This window comes from Amphiprion ocellaris, chromosome 4 (genome assembly GCF_022539595.1).
Source record: "Amphiprion ocellaris isolate individual 3 ecotype Okinawa chromosome 4, ASM2253959v1, whole genome shotgun sequence".
Taxonomy (NCBI): Eukaryota; Metazoa; Chordata; class Actinopteri; family Pomacentridae; genus Amphiprion; species Amphiprion ocellaris.
This window is the reverse complement of record NC_072769.1, coordinates 4,067,730-4,084,037: the sequence shown is the minus strand read 5'-3', so window position 1 is coordinate 4,084,037 and position 16,308 is coordinate 4,067,730. Positions and strand designations below refer to the sequence as shown.

General features: G+C 39.6%; 1 protein-coding gene across 1 annotated transcript in view; it reads left to right on the top strand.

Moving 5' to 3' along the window:
• The window catches only part of LOC111568504 (protein jagged-1a-like), a 51,453-nt gene extending 35,650 nt beyond the window's left edge, over positions 1-15,803 (top strand). Inside the window, exons 12-26 of the mRNA XM_055009495.1 lie at positions 265-438; positions 1,695-1,845; positions 1,972-2,136; positions 2,322-2,435; positions 2,525-2,638; positions 2,822-2,935; positions 3,030-3,146; positions 5,324-5,351; positions 5,735-5,820; positions 6,880-6,993; positions 8,440-8,549; positions 9,928-10,158; positions 10,948-11,082; positions 11,552-11,702; positions 13,272-15,803. Of these exons, the coding sequence (XP_054865470.1) occupies positions 265-438; positions 1,695-1,845; positions 1,972-2,136; positions 2,322-2,435; positions 2,525-2,638; positions 2,822-2,935; positions 3,030-3,146; positions 5,324-5,351; positions 5,735-5,820; positions 6,880-6,993; positions 8,440-8,549; positions 9,928-10,158; positions 10,948-11,082; positions 11,552-11,702; positions 13,272-13,795 (2,328 nt within the window). The 3' untranslated portion in view covers positions 13,796-15,803. The remainder of the gene's footprint in view (positions 1-264; positions 439-1,694; positions 1,846-1,971; positions 2,137-2,321; positions 2,436-2,524; positions 2,639-2,821; positions 2,936-3,029; positions 3,147-5,323; positions 5,352-5,734; positions 5,821-6,879; positions 6,994-8,439; positions 8,550-9,927; positions 10,159-10,947; positions 11,083-11,551; positions 11,703-13,271) is intronic.
• The last annotated feature ends 505 nt before the right edge of the window (positions 15,804-16,308 follow it).

Below are 16,308 nucleotides of genomic sequence, written 5' to 3'. Positions count from 1 at the left end.
ATTGCTTCCTGACCTTTGTTACACTTGAAACCCTACAATTCTGAACCTGTGTTCTTGAGACGTCCATCGGTGCACTGCTGTTTCCAGGGGTAAATACTTAGTTATGGACTAAATATCACTGAGAGAATCACAGTGATGCCTGGCAGGAAATCAATCAATCTAAAAATTGATGCTTTTTGGACAGTAGACGAAGACCAACCCCCCTGAAATGAGCGTACAGTCTGGTTCTGAATGGTTTCTCTGTTTGTCCTCTCTCTCCTCCAGGACCTGGTTAATGGATATAAGTGTGTCTGTGCTCCTGGTTTTGGTGGTGAACATTGTGAGGAAGACGTGGATGAGTGTGCCAGTGGACCATGCCTCAACGGAGGGCGATGCCACGACGAAGTTAACGGCTTCCACTGCCTGTGTCCACCGGGTTTCTCTGGAAGTCGCTGTCAGGTCGGTCAGCCTTTGAAACAAACTCTCCTTCGTCTTTATTTAGACACAACGACTCCACAACACTCTAAATGAGTCCAGTGATCAATGATGCAGCATGCATTATTTGATAATAAGGATTTTATGAGATATTGCTGAAGCCTACTGAAATGTTAATTAAAGAAAATCTCCCAGGCGTCGGAATGCAAGGAATTATTGTTATATTTTCTACGTTGGACGGAAGAAACACATTTTTGATGCCCTAAGCATACTCAAAAACGTGTCAAAATTTGCACACATATCAGGTCTGGCGAAAAATATTATATTTTAGGGGAATGGCACACGTGTGTGGAAAAAATGGCTCAATAGCGCCCCCTGGAATATTATGAAAATTCAGCCCCCGGACGGCGTTTCACCTACAGCTACGAAATTCGGTACGCATATGTAACTCGTCAGGACGTACAAAAAAGCCTCTTGCACTCATGCCCAAAACCCAACAGGAAGTCGGTCATTTTGAATTATGATTCATATTTTGGACAATTCTGTGTCATTTTTGGACATTTTTTAAATAGCTATAAACTCAAACAGCGTAACCCTGAGAGAGCTCAAATTTGTTCAGGATGTACTACAGGCATAGGTGATCAAAAGTTATTAAAATGCTAAAGTCTGAGGGCGTGGAAATGGCAACAAGTGGAATGCGGCCATTTTGGATGTCTCGCCATAAAACAGGAAGTGCTGTGTAACTAGCCTGTACATGCTCCAATCTGCCTCAGACTTTACATACGAGATCAGAGTCTAGCCCTCATCACATCCATAGGCCAAAATACACTCTCAGTTGCAGCGCCACCTGGTGGACGTGCTTCCAATCGCTGACCAGCAAGGATGCGAGGACCTGACCAACACTGCTTGAAGCTTTAATTTATTAATTGTTTTTTTTTAGGTACCTTACATTAAATACCTACAAAATGTTGACATGCATTTGCTGGTATTTGTCAGTCAGTTAGTTGCATCATTGACATCCACAGGCTTTAAAATGTAAGTTAAGATTTAAGTATACTTAGCTGAACAAACACCTGCTCAGCTGAGGTCATTCCAGTGAATTTGATTTAAATCAAATTTCCAAATCTCTTTTGTATATTGTTATCAACATTTGAATTCTGTCAGTTGACCCTGACAAATACCTGCTGGCGATCTGGAAGCAGTTACACGGAGACGTGACGAGAAAATGACGGGTATCATTTGACCAGTGAAGCTGAATTGTTCCGCCTCTCTTTCTGCAGCTGGACATCGATTACTGCCTCCACAGCCCATGTCAAAATGGTGGTCAGTGCTACAACCTGGTGTCTGACTACATCTGTAAATGTCCTGAAGACTACGAAGGCAGGAACTGCTCACACCTGAAGGACCACTGCCGCACGACACCCTGCAAAGGTTTAAAACCACTCTATGTTCCTTCTTCAGCACTTTAACGTCCCGTTTGACTGCTGGGAAACTTTGCTTTATACTACTGGAATACTGGAAGAACGTATGTTTTTTAAAAACCCATTTCCTCCCCAGTGATTGACAGCTGCACGGTGGCTGTGGTGTCCAACAGCACACCGACGGGGGTGCGTTTGATCTCGTCCAACGTGTGCGGACCCCACGGCCAATGTCGGAGCCACAGCGGGGGACAGTTCAGCTGTGAATGTGAGGAGGGATTCACCGGGACCTACTGCCATGAGAGTGAGTGCATGAGGCTATGATGTCTGTTTTTACTCATTTACTAGTTTTCAGACAAATATTGCCTTTATTTCTACTTTAAGTATTCAATGAAGACGTTTGTAATCATCCTGAACATTGCTTTAAATCTAAAAACATCTACTTAGAATCTCTTATTGTCATTCCTTTTCTTTCTCTATGTTTGTCAGATATAAATGACTGTGAGAGTGCCCCCTGTCTGAACGGAGGAACTTGCATAGATAAAGTCAGTCAGTATAAGTGTGTTTGTGCTGAAGGCTTTGATGGACCCACCTGCCAACACAGTGAGTCCTCCTCTTCCTCCCTCCTCATCCTCATCCTCAGCAGCAGAGACAGTGGACGGGTTTTAACGTTGTGTCTTTCGTTCATCCAGACATCGACGACTGCAGCTCCTCTCCTTGTCAGAATCGAGGCGTCTGTCGAGATCTGGTCAGCGATTACTACTGCGAGTGCAGCAACGGCTGGAAGGGAAAGACGTGTCACTCCAGTAAGTTCTACATTTTTAGCCGATCTAATATACTTTTTAGAGCAGATATGCGGTGTGTAAGAGATCTTTATTAAATGGTGGCAAAGTTGAACCTCAACTCTCTGCATGGATACATCATTAGTAATTTCCTTTACTTGTGCGAATCTGTGGCTCACCCACTGGAGGTTATTCTTTGGATTCCAGGAGAGAGCCAGTGTGACGAGGCGACCTGTAACAACGGAGGAACCTGCTATGACGAAGGAGACACCTTTAAGTGTGTGTGCGTGGCTGGCTGGGAGGGATCCAGCTGCAGCATCGGTGAGGACGATGACTTGATCTTTCTCTTGGGTGTTTTTTTTTTTTTTTTTTTTTTGGTCAATCAGGAGCCTGACGGCCATATTTGTGTCTCCAGCAAAGAACAGCAGCTGTTTGCCGAGTCCCTGTGAGAACGGAGGGACCTGTGTGGTGGACAGAGACTCGTTCAGCTGCTTCTGTAAGGAGGGCTGGGAGGGCGCCACCTGCAGCCACAGTGAGTCACTGCACAACATCATCTACCCAACCTCTGGTTTAACTTGCACCAAGTTCAGTTCACTGGTCAAAGTTTGCACCTTCCAGTTGTACAAACTGCCACTATAATAACTAGAAAAGCAGTCAGAGAGAGCAGTCCTCCTCCAAGGCTGCTCATTCCCCCATATGTCAGAAATGCAGCATTTGTTTATTAGTTATTGATGATCAGAAATCACAGCAACATAGAATGTGTCCATTTAATATAGATCTACCCACAAACTAAATGACCTGAGCACAGGCGTGTGTTATGCATGTGTACGTTATGTACGAATACCGGATCACATGACCTAAATATGTAGCAGGCGGCGGGAATTGATGGGACTCAGAAACACCCCCACAATTTAGTCAGTTGTTCCTTGTGTCATTTCTGACGCAAAGTCTTGATAAGTCCTCAGCGGTGGATTTGTAGTAGGATAACAATCATGTGATCGTCAGCAGGCAGCTGACGTAGTCAAAACAGAAAACTTTCATCTCATTTTCCATAATTAAAATACATTTTTGGGCTCTAGTTTTACGTGAGATCATATTTATCTTTCTGGCTTTTAAATGTTAAGAAAAGAAAGAGGACTTAGGGAAAGAAAGAAAGAAAAAAGAAAGAAAGAAAGAAAGAAATTTACATTCACCAAAACAAAGCTCTATGCAGATGACACAGTTCTCTATTGCTTCTCTGATTCCGGACAGTCAGCCTTTCAAATATGGCAATGAGCATTTTAACTGCACAATGCACTTTTTTTGAGTCCATTTCGACTCACTAGTCTGCGAGCTATGACATAAAATTAGGTGTTTGTCCAGAAATATGTCTCCTTTTCTCGTATTCAGCTTTCAATTTAGCAGCAAACACTGAAGCAACGTAGTGTTCACTTGTCATGGTTACAGTGACACCGTGCAACTATCTCGCAATGATACAGAAATCCTTAACGAATCCGTGGATCCAGACTAAAAGCCACATCACTGCCAAAATCTAATCACTTGGTCCTTGTGTCATTTCTGACCTTCCCTGAAAATTTCATCCAAATCTGTATCAATTCAATTCAATTCGATTCAATTCAATTCAATTCAATTTTATTTATATAGCGCCAATTACAGTCAAATTGTCTCGAGATGCTTTACAGAACCCATATGCCTGAACCCCAGAGCAAGCCAAAAGGCGACAGTGGCAAGGAAAACACCCTTTTAACAGGGAAAAAAACCTCGAGCAGAACCCGGCTCTTTATGTGGGGGAACCCATCTGCCTGCTGGCCGGGCGGGTTGAGAGGGACAGAAGAGGTAGAGAGGTGGAGGTAGAGGGTTAGAGGTAGAGGGATAGAGATAGAGAGGTGGGTGGGGGACGCAAGGACCATAAAACACACAGTATAATACATGCATGATAAGATGCATGATATCAAATTGTGTGTTTTATGTTTGCTACATTTCTTGAAAGACCATCCAAGAATCAAACTGTTTGCTAAAACCACCGCTAATAGATTCTTTACAGGGGCACCATCTGAACAGAGGGTGTTACTATCAGCTGCTGTTTTACTGCAAAACTGGTGGTTTGAATTAGTTTATTGGACAGATAGAGTCTTGAAATGTAGTATTTCATTTTCAAAGGGGTCCTAAAACACAAATACAAATACAAAACATATGCTAGCTCAACATCATGGAACATAGACTACAAATACAGACAGCTTGCTCACTCTGTCACCCACAACCACTAACTTCTGCTGTAAAGAGACCAAGATGGCACAGTAATTACAGCAGTCCAGTAGAAATAGAAAAAAGAAGAGGACCTAAAGTGGAACCTAGTGGGACACCCTGTGTTTATTTAGTGTAGCACGATTGCTAATAAAACTGACTGTTTAAATACCATTAGCTAGCACCTGTCTCTGGCTAACAACAGACACACGTTTGCTTCTTCTTGCTGCCACGTCCAGCACGAAGTTCGACTTTCCTTTTCATAAATACATCTGTATGTTGACATGGACACTATTTACAAGTTAGAAATTGATTATTGTGATATCACTGATACAATATGAATGTAGCATAAGTTACACGATCTGAACGGTAGCTGTCCTGACAGGAGTCACATACAGAAAGATAGCTGGACTAAAGAGACACAGTGACTGGCGTCTAAATTAATATGTTTCCTTATTTTTCCAGATGCCAATGACTGCAGCCCTAATCCTTGGTGAGTTCAGCTGAAACTCTTACACCCTAAGATATCTTTGTTTTTCTTCAACTCAGATATGAACAGCTGTCATATTTGTAGTCAGTTATTCACAGTGGTCAGCAGTCATATCCTTCAGTTTGGCCCTTTACCGATCCAGTCTGGAACAAAACAACAAAAATTGACTTTTTATCTGTTATGTTCCCACTCTTGTTTCCAAACCACGGAGTCAGAAACTGCTCATATCTGTTTTTCTGTCTCTGATTAAGGTTAGATCCCAGCACTGTTAGATCAGTGTTTGGATTTCAAGCTGGTTTTGTAGTTTCTCCATCTGTAACAGGGCATCTTCTTCACCTTGTTGGACTTCATTGCAGATGTCAGTAATCTCCTCTGTCTTCCTGCAGTTACAACAGTGGTACTTGCGTCGATGGGGACAACTGGTATCGATGTGAATGTGCTCCAGGGTTTGCCGGCCCAGACTGCAGAATCAGTGAGTGTTCATCCCAGCCTTTCTACTGTTTCTCCAGCCTCCTCGTTCTCTTTTTGTTACCTCAGAGGGCATCTTTTCAAAAGCCATCAGTGACTGACTTAGCCGTGACCAACAGCTTCTGGTATTTATAGTCTACATGTTTTTATAGAGCAGAGAGGTGTATGGAAATGAATTCAGGTAGATGGTAAAATATCTATGACCTTTTTCCAATGGAGCAGAAAAATGCCCAGAAACTGCTTGGAGTTCAGCGAGCTAACTGTTAGCCTCTCACTTGCTGGAGTTCAAGTTGTGTTCTTCAATGATCTGGGAAGTGCTGACATAAATGTATGGACTTCATTAAAGACTGTAGGTGTTATTCTCTCCATGATTCTTTCACCATGAAAAGGTTTTAGATTTCATTCTATGTGGAATTTCAATAAATTAAAATTGTATTTGGCGAGGACTACAGGAACTTTTTCCACCAGCATCCAGTGCCTTTAAGCCGGTCTTAAACTTGTGTTAACTCGGGTCCGAGCGTGTTAGTTATGCTAGTTGGACCACAAGGGGGAAGACAGGGCTTTTTGTTCAATCTCTGCCAAACCTCAGCAGCTTAGAGTGCCAATCTCTGACATTCAGTGAGATCCGGTTGTTCTGCGTTAGTCGGATGTTTTCAGTGTTTCATCACTGCCCACAGATTCACATTTACTGTTTAGCAAGGAAAGATCCCGGGTCTCCTCTGGCTCCTTTGTCTTCCTTTTCCTGTTTTATGTCTGCTTAAGTGAAAATCCTTGAAGTCTAGACCGTTGCTCAGAAAGAAAATGCAATTTAAAGACATTACCTTGGATTCTAGACATCGCACAGGTCCTTTTTCACAATATTCTGGCATTTTGCCATTCAGATGCAGTGTTTAATCAAACAAAAAAAAATATGAATAGATTATTTTCTTTCACTGGAGTTTTGTTTTGGAGAGACTGTGTGATACCCTGAGTTAACTTCTCTGTGTTGCTGAAGAGGTGCAGGTTTCATGACAGAGGATGTCCACTAAAGATGATGATAGTCATTGTAACTGCCCTGTTTCAGACATCAATGAGTGCCAGTCTTCTCCCTGTGGATTCGGCTCAACCTGCGTGGACCAAATTAATGGTTACCACTGCATCTGTCCTCCAGGAAGGACTGGAACCCGCTGCCAAGACGGTAAAACCTTCTCTCAATTTACACATTGAGTCTAATGAGTTCTGGGACATTTTCTGTACCCACTAAATGTCCAGTGGCCGTCACACTGGAAATGGTCCCAAATCTAATGTCAGTCATCAGCTAACATATCAGCATGAGCAGGAATGAAACCACTCATCAGTTCTCACTTCATTTCACAAAGCAGAGGAAGTCACAGTCACTTTTCGCACAGGTTTATTTCTGACACGTATCTGACCAATTTTAGATGAAAGTTACAAAATCAAAGGCAGAACAGAAGCAGAACTCCATCCCAATAAAACTCCTGATGAATTAAATAGATGCTAAATGGACAGTTAGACACAGCATTGGATGTACAAAAATGAAAAATAACACGACCAAAGCTGGAACGATCAGCCAGTTAATCAACCAAAAGTTCACATTTCTGACTATTCCTGATCTTACATGATAGAAAACTAAACGTCTTCAGGTTTTTAGTTGCTTGAGTCTGACAAATGTTGGCTCATTTTATCGACTACATCAGGGCTGTCAAACTCATTTTAGTTTCCTTTTTGTCTTGTTTTTGTCGTTTGTCCATTTTCTTGTTGCTTTGTAACTTTTTTGTCAAATTTTTTGTCGTTTTGTGTCTCATTTTTGTAATATTTTGGCTTGTTTTTGTAGTTTCTTGTCTTTTTTGTCTGACTTTCATCTCATGTTCTTGTCGTTTTGTTTCTCATTTTTGTCGTTTTGTGTTTCCTTTTTGTCTCATTTGTGTTGTTTGCCTATTTTTTATCGTTTTATTTCTCACTTTTGTCATTTTTTTGTCTCATTTTTGTCCCTTTGTGTCTTTGTGTTGCTTGTGTCGTTTGTCCATTTTTGTCACTTTGTGACTTTTTTGTCGTTTTGTTTCTCGTTTTTGTCATTTTGTGTTTCCTTTTTGTCTCACTTGTGTTTATTGTCGATTTTTTTGCGTTTTGTTCCTTTTTTGCCATGTTTTGTTTCATTTATGTCCATTTTTGCGGCTTTGTAACTTTTTTGTCTCTTTTTTGTTTTGTTTCGTGTCGTTTGTCTCGTTTTTTTGTCATTTTGTGTCTCATTTTTGTAATATTTTGTCTTGTTTTTGTTGGTTTTTGTCTTTTTTGTCTGACTTTTGTGGTTCTGATCCTCCAGTAAATCATCTATGATTCAGTTCCAGATGACTAAATGTTGTGTTCCTTTGTAGACACTCTGTGATCTGGAAGTTGTAATGTGGAAATGATAAACTGAGGTTGAATGTTGATGAAACTGAATTTATTTTTATTATGCTGTGGTTTTACTGGTCTGGTCCACTGGAGATCAGACTGGAATGGATGTGGAACCTGGACTAAGATGAGTTTGACACCCCTGCTGTAGGTGATTCTTTTCTGGACTGCACTGCACAGAGATGTATTTTTATGAGTGCTAACTGCTGCTGGTGGGTTTGTGCTGCAGTGTTGGGGAGGCCCTGTGTGCTCGGAGGGCTGCTGGCTCTGGATGGAAGCAGATGGGACGACGACTGCAACAGCTGCAGCTGCAATAACAGAAAAGTTACCTGCACCAAGGTACGGCTGAGACGTCATCTGGATTCATGTGTGCAGAACGCTACAGCATTCTTCTTCCCATGTTCACAACACCAAGCTTTTTTTCTGAAACACACAGGATCACATGGATTAGTCCATGGGCCAGACCAGATATTGGAACCACATCAGGAGACCAAACCTAAGTGGTACTAAAATGTACATTGGGTTAATATAAGTACATCAGGATGTGAGAGCCTTTCTACACTGGCAGCTTTATCACTTATTAGTGAAACGGTCACATTCACCATAACAGCGTTATTGTGCAGTTCATTTAAATCTCACCGTCTGCAAAGATCACATCTAATATGAGTCAATAATCAAATAAAACTGTGAGAGAACGGCTAATATATTCTAATAATTAAACATCAGACCCAAACTAGGGACAGGAGTTGAGAATTTGCTGTATCTCAAACTCTACATGCAACACATCGGATTCATGAACTGTATTGAAGCTACGTTAATTGTATTGTCCCTATTAAATAAAAACAATTACATTGAATTAAATTAAATTAATGCATTTCTTGTTTGTCTGTACTTTCTTTTCATGCTTATTTGTTTTTGTCATTTTGTGTCTCATTTTTGTCCTTTTGTGTCTTGTTTTTGTCGTTTTGTCTTGTTTTTGTCGTTTTGTGTCTTGTTTCTATCATTTTGTGTCTTGTTTTTGTCGTTTTGTTTCTTGTTTTGTCACTTAGTGTCTTGCCTTTGTCTTTTGCATCTTGTTTTTGTTGTTTTGTGTCTTATTTTTGTCGTTTGTGTCTTGTTTTTGTCATTTTGTGTCTTATTTTTGTCGTGTTGTGTCTTGCTTTTGTCGTTTTGTGTCTTGCTTTGTCATTCTGTTTCTTTTTTTTGTCACAGACAATCTTGTTGCCATAGCAATGAAATTTTCCTCAGTCTCAGGTTTGTTACAGTCTTGTTCTGTGCTGTAAAGTTATTAACAGATGATGATGTTTAGCATGTGACGTTTCTTATTTTTTCATAATGAGGAAAAATCGTACCGAATTCCGTCCCTTCGCATTGACAGGACTTTTGGTTCAGACCCTTTCATTATGTCCATTAAACCAGTGATGACATTTATTAAGCTGTGAGTCTGCAACAGCTATCGTATCAAAATGCAAACTAGAGACATAGAGCAAGTTAAAAATACCAAAAAGAATTGGTCACCTTGAGTGGTACCGATACTGGAAATGTTGGGTCCGGGCCCATGGACTAGATCAGTTTATCACCACACAAGTAGAAACAGAAACAGTCCGAATCTTCAGTGAACCTCAGAGTAGTAGTAAACGTCCTCCATTTCAGTCAACACTACTATGTCAACACTACTAAAAAATCTAATCCCCATCACTGACTGTTTCCTCCACAGCGCCGGTGCGGACCTAAACCCTGCAGCCTCCTCAGTAGGACTCGTGGTGCAGAGTGTCCGGCTGGTCAGACTTGTGTTGCCGTCCGTGAAGAACGCTGTTTCATCAAACCCTGCCCCGGCCAGGGGGAGTGCTGGGACCCCACCCAGGGCGCCACGCCCTCGACTAGGTGTCACCCAGAGAGCAGCTGTGCTAACGTCATCTTCACCTTCAACAAGGATGTCATGGCAAAGGTCAATCTGGCTTTTATTCCCCGCCACTGGCCAAATCCTAGACTCCAACAAGCAGAAAAACTAGAATGATACAAAGGACCTTAAACTGTGTCATCATTAACCCTGGTGTCATCCTGCGGGTCGAAACACACCCATTTTACAGTTTGAAAATGTGGAGAAAAAAAATTCATAGTGAAATTTCTGATTTCCACATTTTCAACATTTTTGGGAAATCTTTGGACATTTTTTGGTGGAAAAAAAAGAAATGTTAAAAATGTTTCTTAAGAACATCCACATAAAAAATCAACCAAAATCCAGCGAATTTCGTTGGATTTTGGTTGATTTTTATGTGAATGTTCTTAAAGAAAATGTTAGAAGTTTTACTGATATATATGTAATCACTTTAGATATTTTTAGGATTTTTATTCATTTTTTTAAAATATTTACAATTTTTATTTATTTTTTATTTTTATTTCTTGCCAAATTTGGGGATTTTTTTTTTAAATCAAACTTTTAAGGAAAACTTTTAAGGCATTTTATTCCTGAAGATTTTGCAATTTTTTATAAATTTGAGAAATTTTTTATGCTGAATTTTTGGATTTTTTTTCAGACAAGGAAACAATATTTTTTGGTGCCCGTAAATGAAGACAGCAGGAGGGTTAAAATCACAAACTAGCCACTACAACTAGCCAGCTCCTAGTTACATCAAATCATAAAATATCTGTTAAGTTTGTAAGAATAAAGCCCCCATTTACAAAAAGGAGTTAGATTGGTAGTTGTTGATGTTCTGTCTTTGCTGTGCCGTTCCAGGGGGTGACGGTGGAGCAGGTCTGTCGCGAGCTCAGAAGCCTCTACATCATCAAGAACCTGTTCTCTTCTGATTCCTCCATCTCTATGAGCTGTGAAATGTCGCTCAGCACAAGCAATGAGATCCACGTAGCCATTGTAAGTCATGTTGTCTGGATTGTGTCATGAAAAGCCCAAAATCTAGAACAAGTCTCTGTGGTGTGATGGTAATGGAACAGCAGAGCCACAGTTGATCTAGTTAGGATTTCCACTGAGCTTCACATTCACCAGAAGTCTGGAATCACAAAATGGAACACGATTACGCTCTCTGGGGTTTTTATGAAAGTGAAACGAATTGAGAACGCTGTCAGGGTGCAGTAACGTCGGTGAAAGCTGAAAGTTTTGAAAGGTTACAGGCTAGTTTCAAACCAGCGACTCCCGAGAGCCAGATGACTGTTCCTGGGTTGGACACAGCAGAGTGTTTAGCAGGACTGGTGGAAAAGCTTTCAAACTGGTGGAATGATTAATGCATCACAGGAATCAGTGACTGGAGGGTCCTGAAACTGGCATCTATTCACTGAAATGTCACAGACAGTTCGTAATAGAGGTTTTCTGTTGAACATTTCAGTCGACAGACGACCAGAGGAGAGGTCTGACCTTTGTCAAGGAAATCACGGACAGGATCATGGACCTGGTCAGTAGAAGGAGCGCCAACAGCACCATCATCAGCGCCATCGCAGAGGTTCGCATCCAGAGACAGCAGTGGCAAAACCCCAACGGTGAGCCACAGTTTCTCCACGAGAATGGAAAGAACCAATGCTTCACAGTGCACTGGAAAAAATGCCCCTCTCAAAACAAAAAAAAAAAAAAAAAAAAAAAACGTATTTCAAGGAACTTTTACCTTGAAATAAGTGAAAAAATCTGCCAATAGAACAAGTGAAAAATGTCTTGGTAAGATTTCTTGAAATAAGATAGGATATTTAGAATATTGAGATCTTAAAATTAGCTGGAAAAACTTATTTTAAGCTCTATTTTACCAGGATTGTCAAGCTTAGGTGTCTTAAAATAAGCCAAATATGCTTAAAAAAAATAATAATAAAGAGCAGTTTTTTACTCAAAAATAGATTTTCACTTCCATGTAACCTCCTAATTTGAGATGTATTAACCCTCCTGTTGTCTTCATTTACAGGCACCAAAAAATATTGTTTCCTTGTCTGAAAAAAAATCCGAAAAATCAACAAAAAAATTCCCCAAATTTCTGAAAAATTGCAAAACCCTTCAGGAAAAAAATTTCAATAATTCCTTAAAAGTTTCCCTTAAATGTTTTATTTGAAAAAATTCCTCTGGCCCCTCTGGAGGGCCACTTTTGTCCTCCAGAGGGTCCAACCCAGTCCTCAAAGTGTAAAAATTCCAGAGAAGACATTAACTGCAGATTGAAAATTTCAGATTGTAATTTTTGTAAAACTATACATTTAAAATAACTTCTAGACCATAATAAGTTGTTTTGATCCTAAAGTAAAATACTAGATTGTTCATTGTTCTTTTGTCGTTTTGTGTCTCATTTTTGTAATATTTAGTCTTGTTTTTGTTGTTTTTGTTCTTTTTTTGTCTGACTTTCATCTCATGTTGTCGTTTTGTGTTTCCTTTTCATCTCACTTGTGTTTTTTTGTCATATTTTTGTCATTTTGTGTTTTGCTGTATTCGTTGTTTTGTGTGCCATTTTTGTCGTTTTGTGTTTTTTGTCTCGTTTTTGTCGTTTGTTCATTTTTTTGTCACTTTGTAACTTTTTTGTTGAATTTTTTCTTTTGTTTGGTGTCGTCAAATTTTGTAATTTTGTGTCTCATTTTTGTAATATTTGTCTTGTTTTTGTCTGACTTTTGTTGTTCGTCTCATGTTTTTGTGGTTTTGTTTCTCATTTTTGTCGTTTTGTGTTTTCTTTTTGTCTTGCTTGTGTTTTTTGTCATATTTTTGTCATTTTGTGTTTTGCTTTATTTGTTGTTTTGCGTGCTGTTTTGTTTTTTTTGTCTCAATTTGTCATGTATCCTTTTTTTGTCACTTTGTAGCTTGTTTGTCTAATTTTTTGTCTCTTTTTTGTTTCATTTCATGTCATTTGTCAAATTTTTTTGACGTTTGTGTGTCTCATTTTCGCAATATTTTGTCATGTTTTGTTGTTTTTTTGTCTTTTTTTATCTGGCTTTTGTCGTTCTGATCATATAGTAAAACTGGTCCGGTCAACTGGAAATCAAACTGGACTGAATGTGGAACCTGAACTAGAATGAGTTGGACACCCCTGTGCTAAAAGTTGTCTTGAGTTTGTTCACTGACTTCCACTCCTTTCTGTTCTCCAGACCACCTGGTGCCCCTCCTGGTTTCGGTGATCATGGTAGTCTGGGTTCTGGCCGTGGTTTCGGTTCTACTGTGGTGCGTCCGGAGGCGGAGGAAGCAAAACACCCACACGGGCGTCAGCACCCAGGCCTCGTTGTCTTTGGCGCCCGCCGTCGAGGACAACAACGCCCTCCATAACAGCATCAGCAGCACCCGCGAGCAGCTCAACCACATCAAAAATCCCATCGAGAAAAACCCGCCGAGCCACCATCAGCAGCAGCAGCAGCAGCGCCGCCTCCTCCTCCACCGCTACCTCTACGAGGACAAGAACTCCGTCAACGCCAAGATCAGGAAACCCGACGGCGGGAGCCAATCAGAAGTCGAGGTGGACAAGAGGCTACAGAAAGCACGGTTCCCTTTAGCACCGCCGGCGTACTCACTGGTAGACTGGGAGGAACGAGCTCCCCATCCGACAACAAGCAAACCCCCCCAGTGGACGAGCAAACAGGACAACAGGAGCGTCAGCAGGGTGGAGTACATCGTATAGCCAAAGGAGATCCCTACTGGTGGATTACTTTAACACTCGTGTCGACCTGCGGGTCAAAATTGACCCGTTTTAAAGTTTGAAAATGTGGGGAAAAAAATATTTTCACAGTGAAACTTCTGATGTCCACATTTTCAACATTTTTGGGAAATCTTTGAACATTTTTTGGTGGAAAAAAAAGAAATGTTAAAATGTTTCTGAAGAACATTCACAAAAATTCTACCAAAATCCAGCAAATTTTGCTGTCAATGTTCTTAAAGAAAATATTACAAGTTTAACTGATATATATGGAATCACTTTAGATATTTTAGGGTTTTTTTGGAAGATTTTTACTCATTTTTTGAAATTATTTACAAGAATTTTCTTGCCAAATTGGGGGATTTTTTTAAATAAGACTTTTAAGGGAAACCTTTAAGGGAAACTTTTAAGGACTTATTGGAATTTTCTTCCTGAAGGTTTTGCAAATTTTCAGAAATTTGGGGATTTTTTTCAGACAAAGAAACAATATTTTTTGGTGCCCGTAAATGAGGACAACAGGAGGGTTAATGACTCATTGGGGATGTTTTGATCATTTTTAGCCTTTTTTCTGTTTTTGTTTAACTTTCCTGTTAAAAATCCAAAAATTCAGCAAAAAAAATCCCCAAATTTCTGAAAATTTTAAAAACCTTTAGGAAGAAAACTCCAATAATTCCTTAAAAGTTTCCCTTCAAATCTTTTTTTTAAAAAATCCCCCAAATTTGGCAAGAAAATTCTTGTAAATATTTTCAAAAAATGAGTAAAAATCCTCCAAAAAAATCCTAAAAACATCTAAAATGATTCCATATATATATCAGTAAAACTTCTAATATTTTCTTTTAACAACATTCACATAAAAATCAACCAAAATCCAGTGAAATTCGCTGTTTTTTTTGTTGATTTTTATGTTAATGTTCTTAAGAAACATTTTTAACATTTCTTTTTTTCCACCATAAAATGTTCAAAGATTTCCCAAAAATGTTGAAAATATTGACATCAGAAGTTTCACTGTGAAAATATTTTCTTTTTCCACATTTTCAAACTTTAAACCGGGTTAATTTTGACACGCAGGACGACACGAGGGTTAATACACAGAATTGAATTTCATGATTTGCTGTTTAATTTATGTTGTGACTGACACTGGTCTGAACACTCTTCAGGAAATGACTGAAACATTCCTAAAGGATCTGTTTGTCTTTGAGGATGCCTCGTTGCACCACAGCACCTGACAAATGTGGAGAAAACTATTTATTTTTATGTTCTGGGTGGTTGGATGTGGTCAGTCCATCGGCAGCTGCTGCCAACATGAAGAATCGTCCGTGTAGAATGTTCCTGTATAGACGTGTACATAATGTTTGAATGAATCACTGTCTATATTTGGTTTCTTAATTTAATTGTCAAGAGCCTGAAGATATTCCTTTTTTATGTGTTTATGAGTTTAGAGTTGAAGATTCGACAGCTTTGTAAGCTGCCCACTTTTTGACAGAAAGTTTTTTTTACACCAAAAGTGTTCTGGAAAGAATAGTTTATTTTTACCCTTTTGGATTTGGGCATTTTTGTGCCTCGGCTAAGTGTTTTATATGTTGTTGTAAATACTTTTCATGTCGGTGGAAAGGGAGGGGAAGTGCTGGGAGGTTACAGACAGATATTGCTGCTGCAGGGTCTTTTTATACAAACTAATGTGGTGATAGAAAAAGAAATTCTTCAAAGGACGCAACTTGTTTTGTAGTATTTTTTGTATAATGTAACTTTGAGTTGAGGACGGCCTTCGGTTCCTGTCACAATGAAAGTTCTGCATTGAACTAGAACAGTCTACAGCTGTTCTGTGACATGCTGCCTGTAGTTAATCAGACGATGAAACGAGGCTGTAGAAACCACGTCTGATCAGGTGTCAACCTCTTTAATATCCGATGGAGGAATGATGAAGAAACTTGTTTTTCTTGCATGTTTGACCTTCATGTTTCTGGACCTTGATAAATAAAAGTCTTTAAGTTTGTTACGGCATGAATGTGTTGTTATTTTGGGGGAAAACTTATGTTTTTAAAGTAGAATGCAGTGCGTCTAACCCAAAAACGCACATCCATCCCTACATCCTCCCCCTCTGCAATATTTTCCAGGTGAGATATGTCATTCCTCCAGGGAAGAAGAGTCTATTGTGGGTACTCAACTGGAAAACCTCCAAGGAAAGGCACCCAGGAGGCATCCCGACCTCAGCTGGCTCCTTTCAGCATGAAGCAGCAGCAGAACCTCTCCAGCCTGTTTCTAAGCCCAGCGACACTACAGAGGAAACTCAGTTTAGCCACATCTGCGCTACCGTTCAAAACATAGTAAAAATACAGTAAAATTACAGTAGCAATATAGTAAAAATACAGTAAACATATAGTAAAATATACCAAAAAATGTAAAAATATAGTAATAAAAAACAAAACATTAAAAATATACACGACTGTTCAAAAATAAGGAAATTTCTAAGTGAACTCAGTGGTGTCGTAAAATAAAGT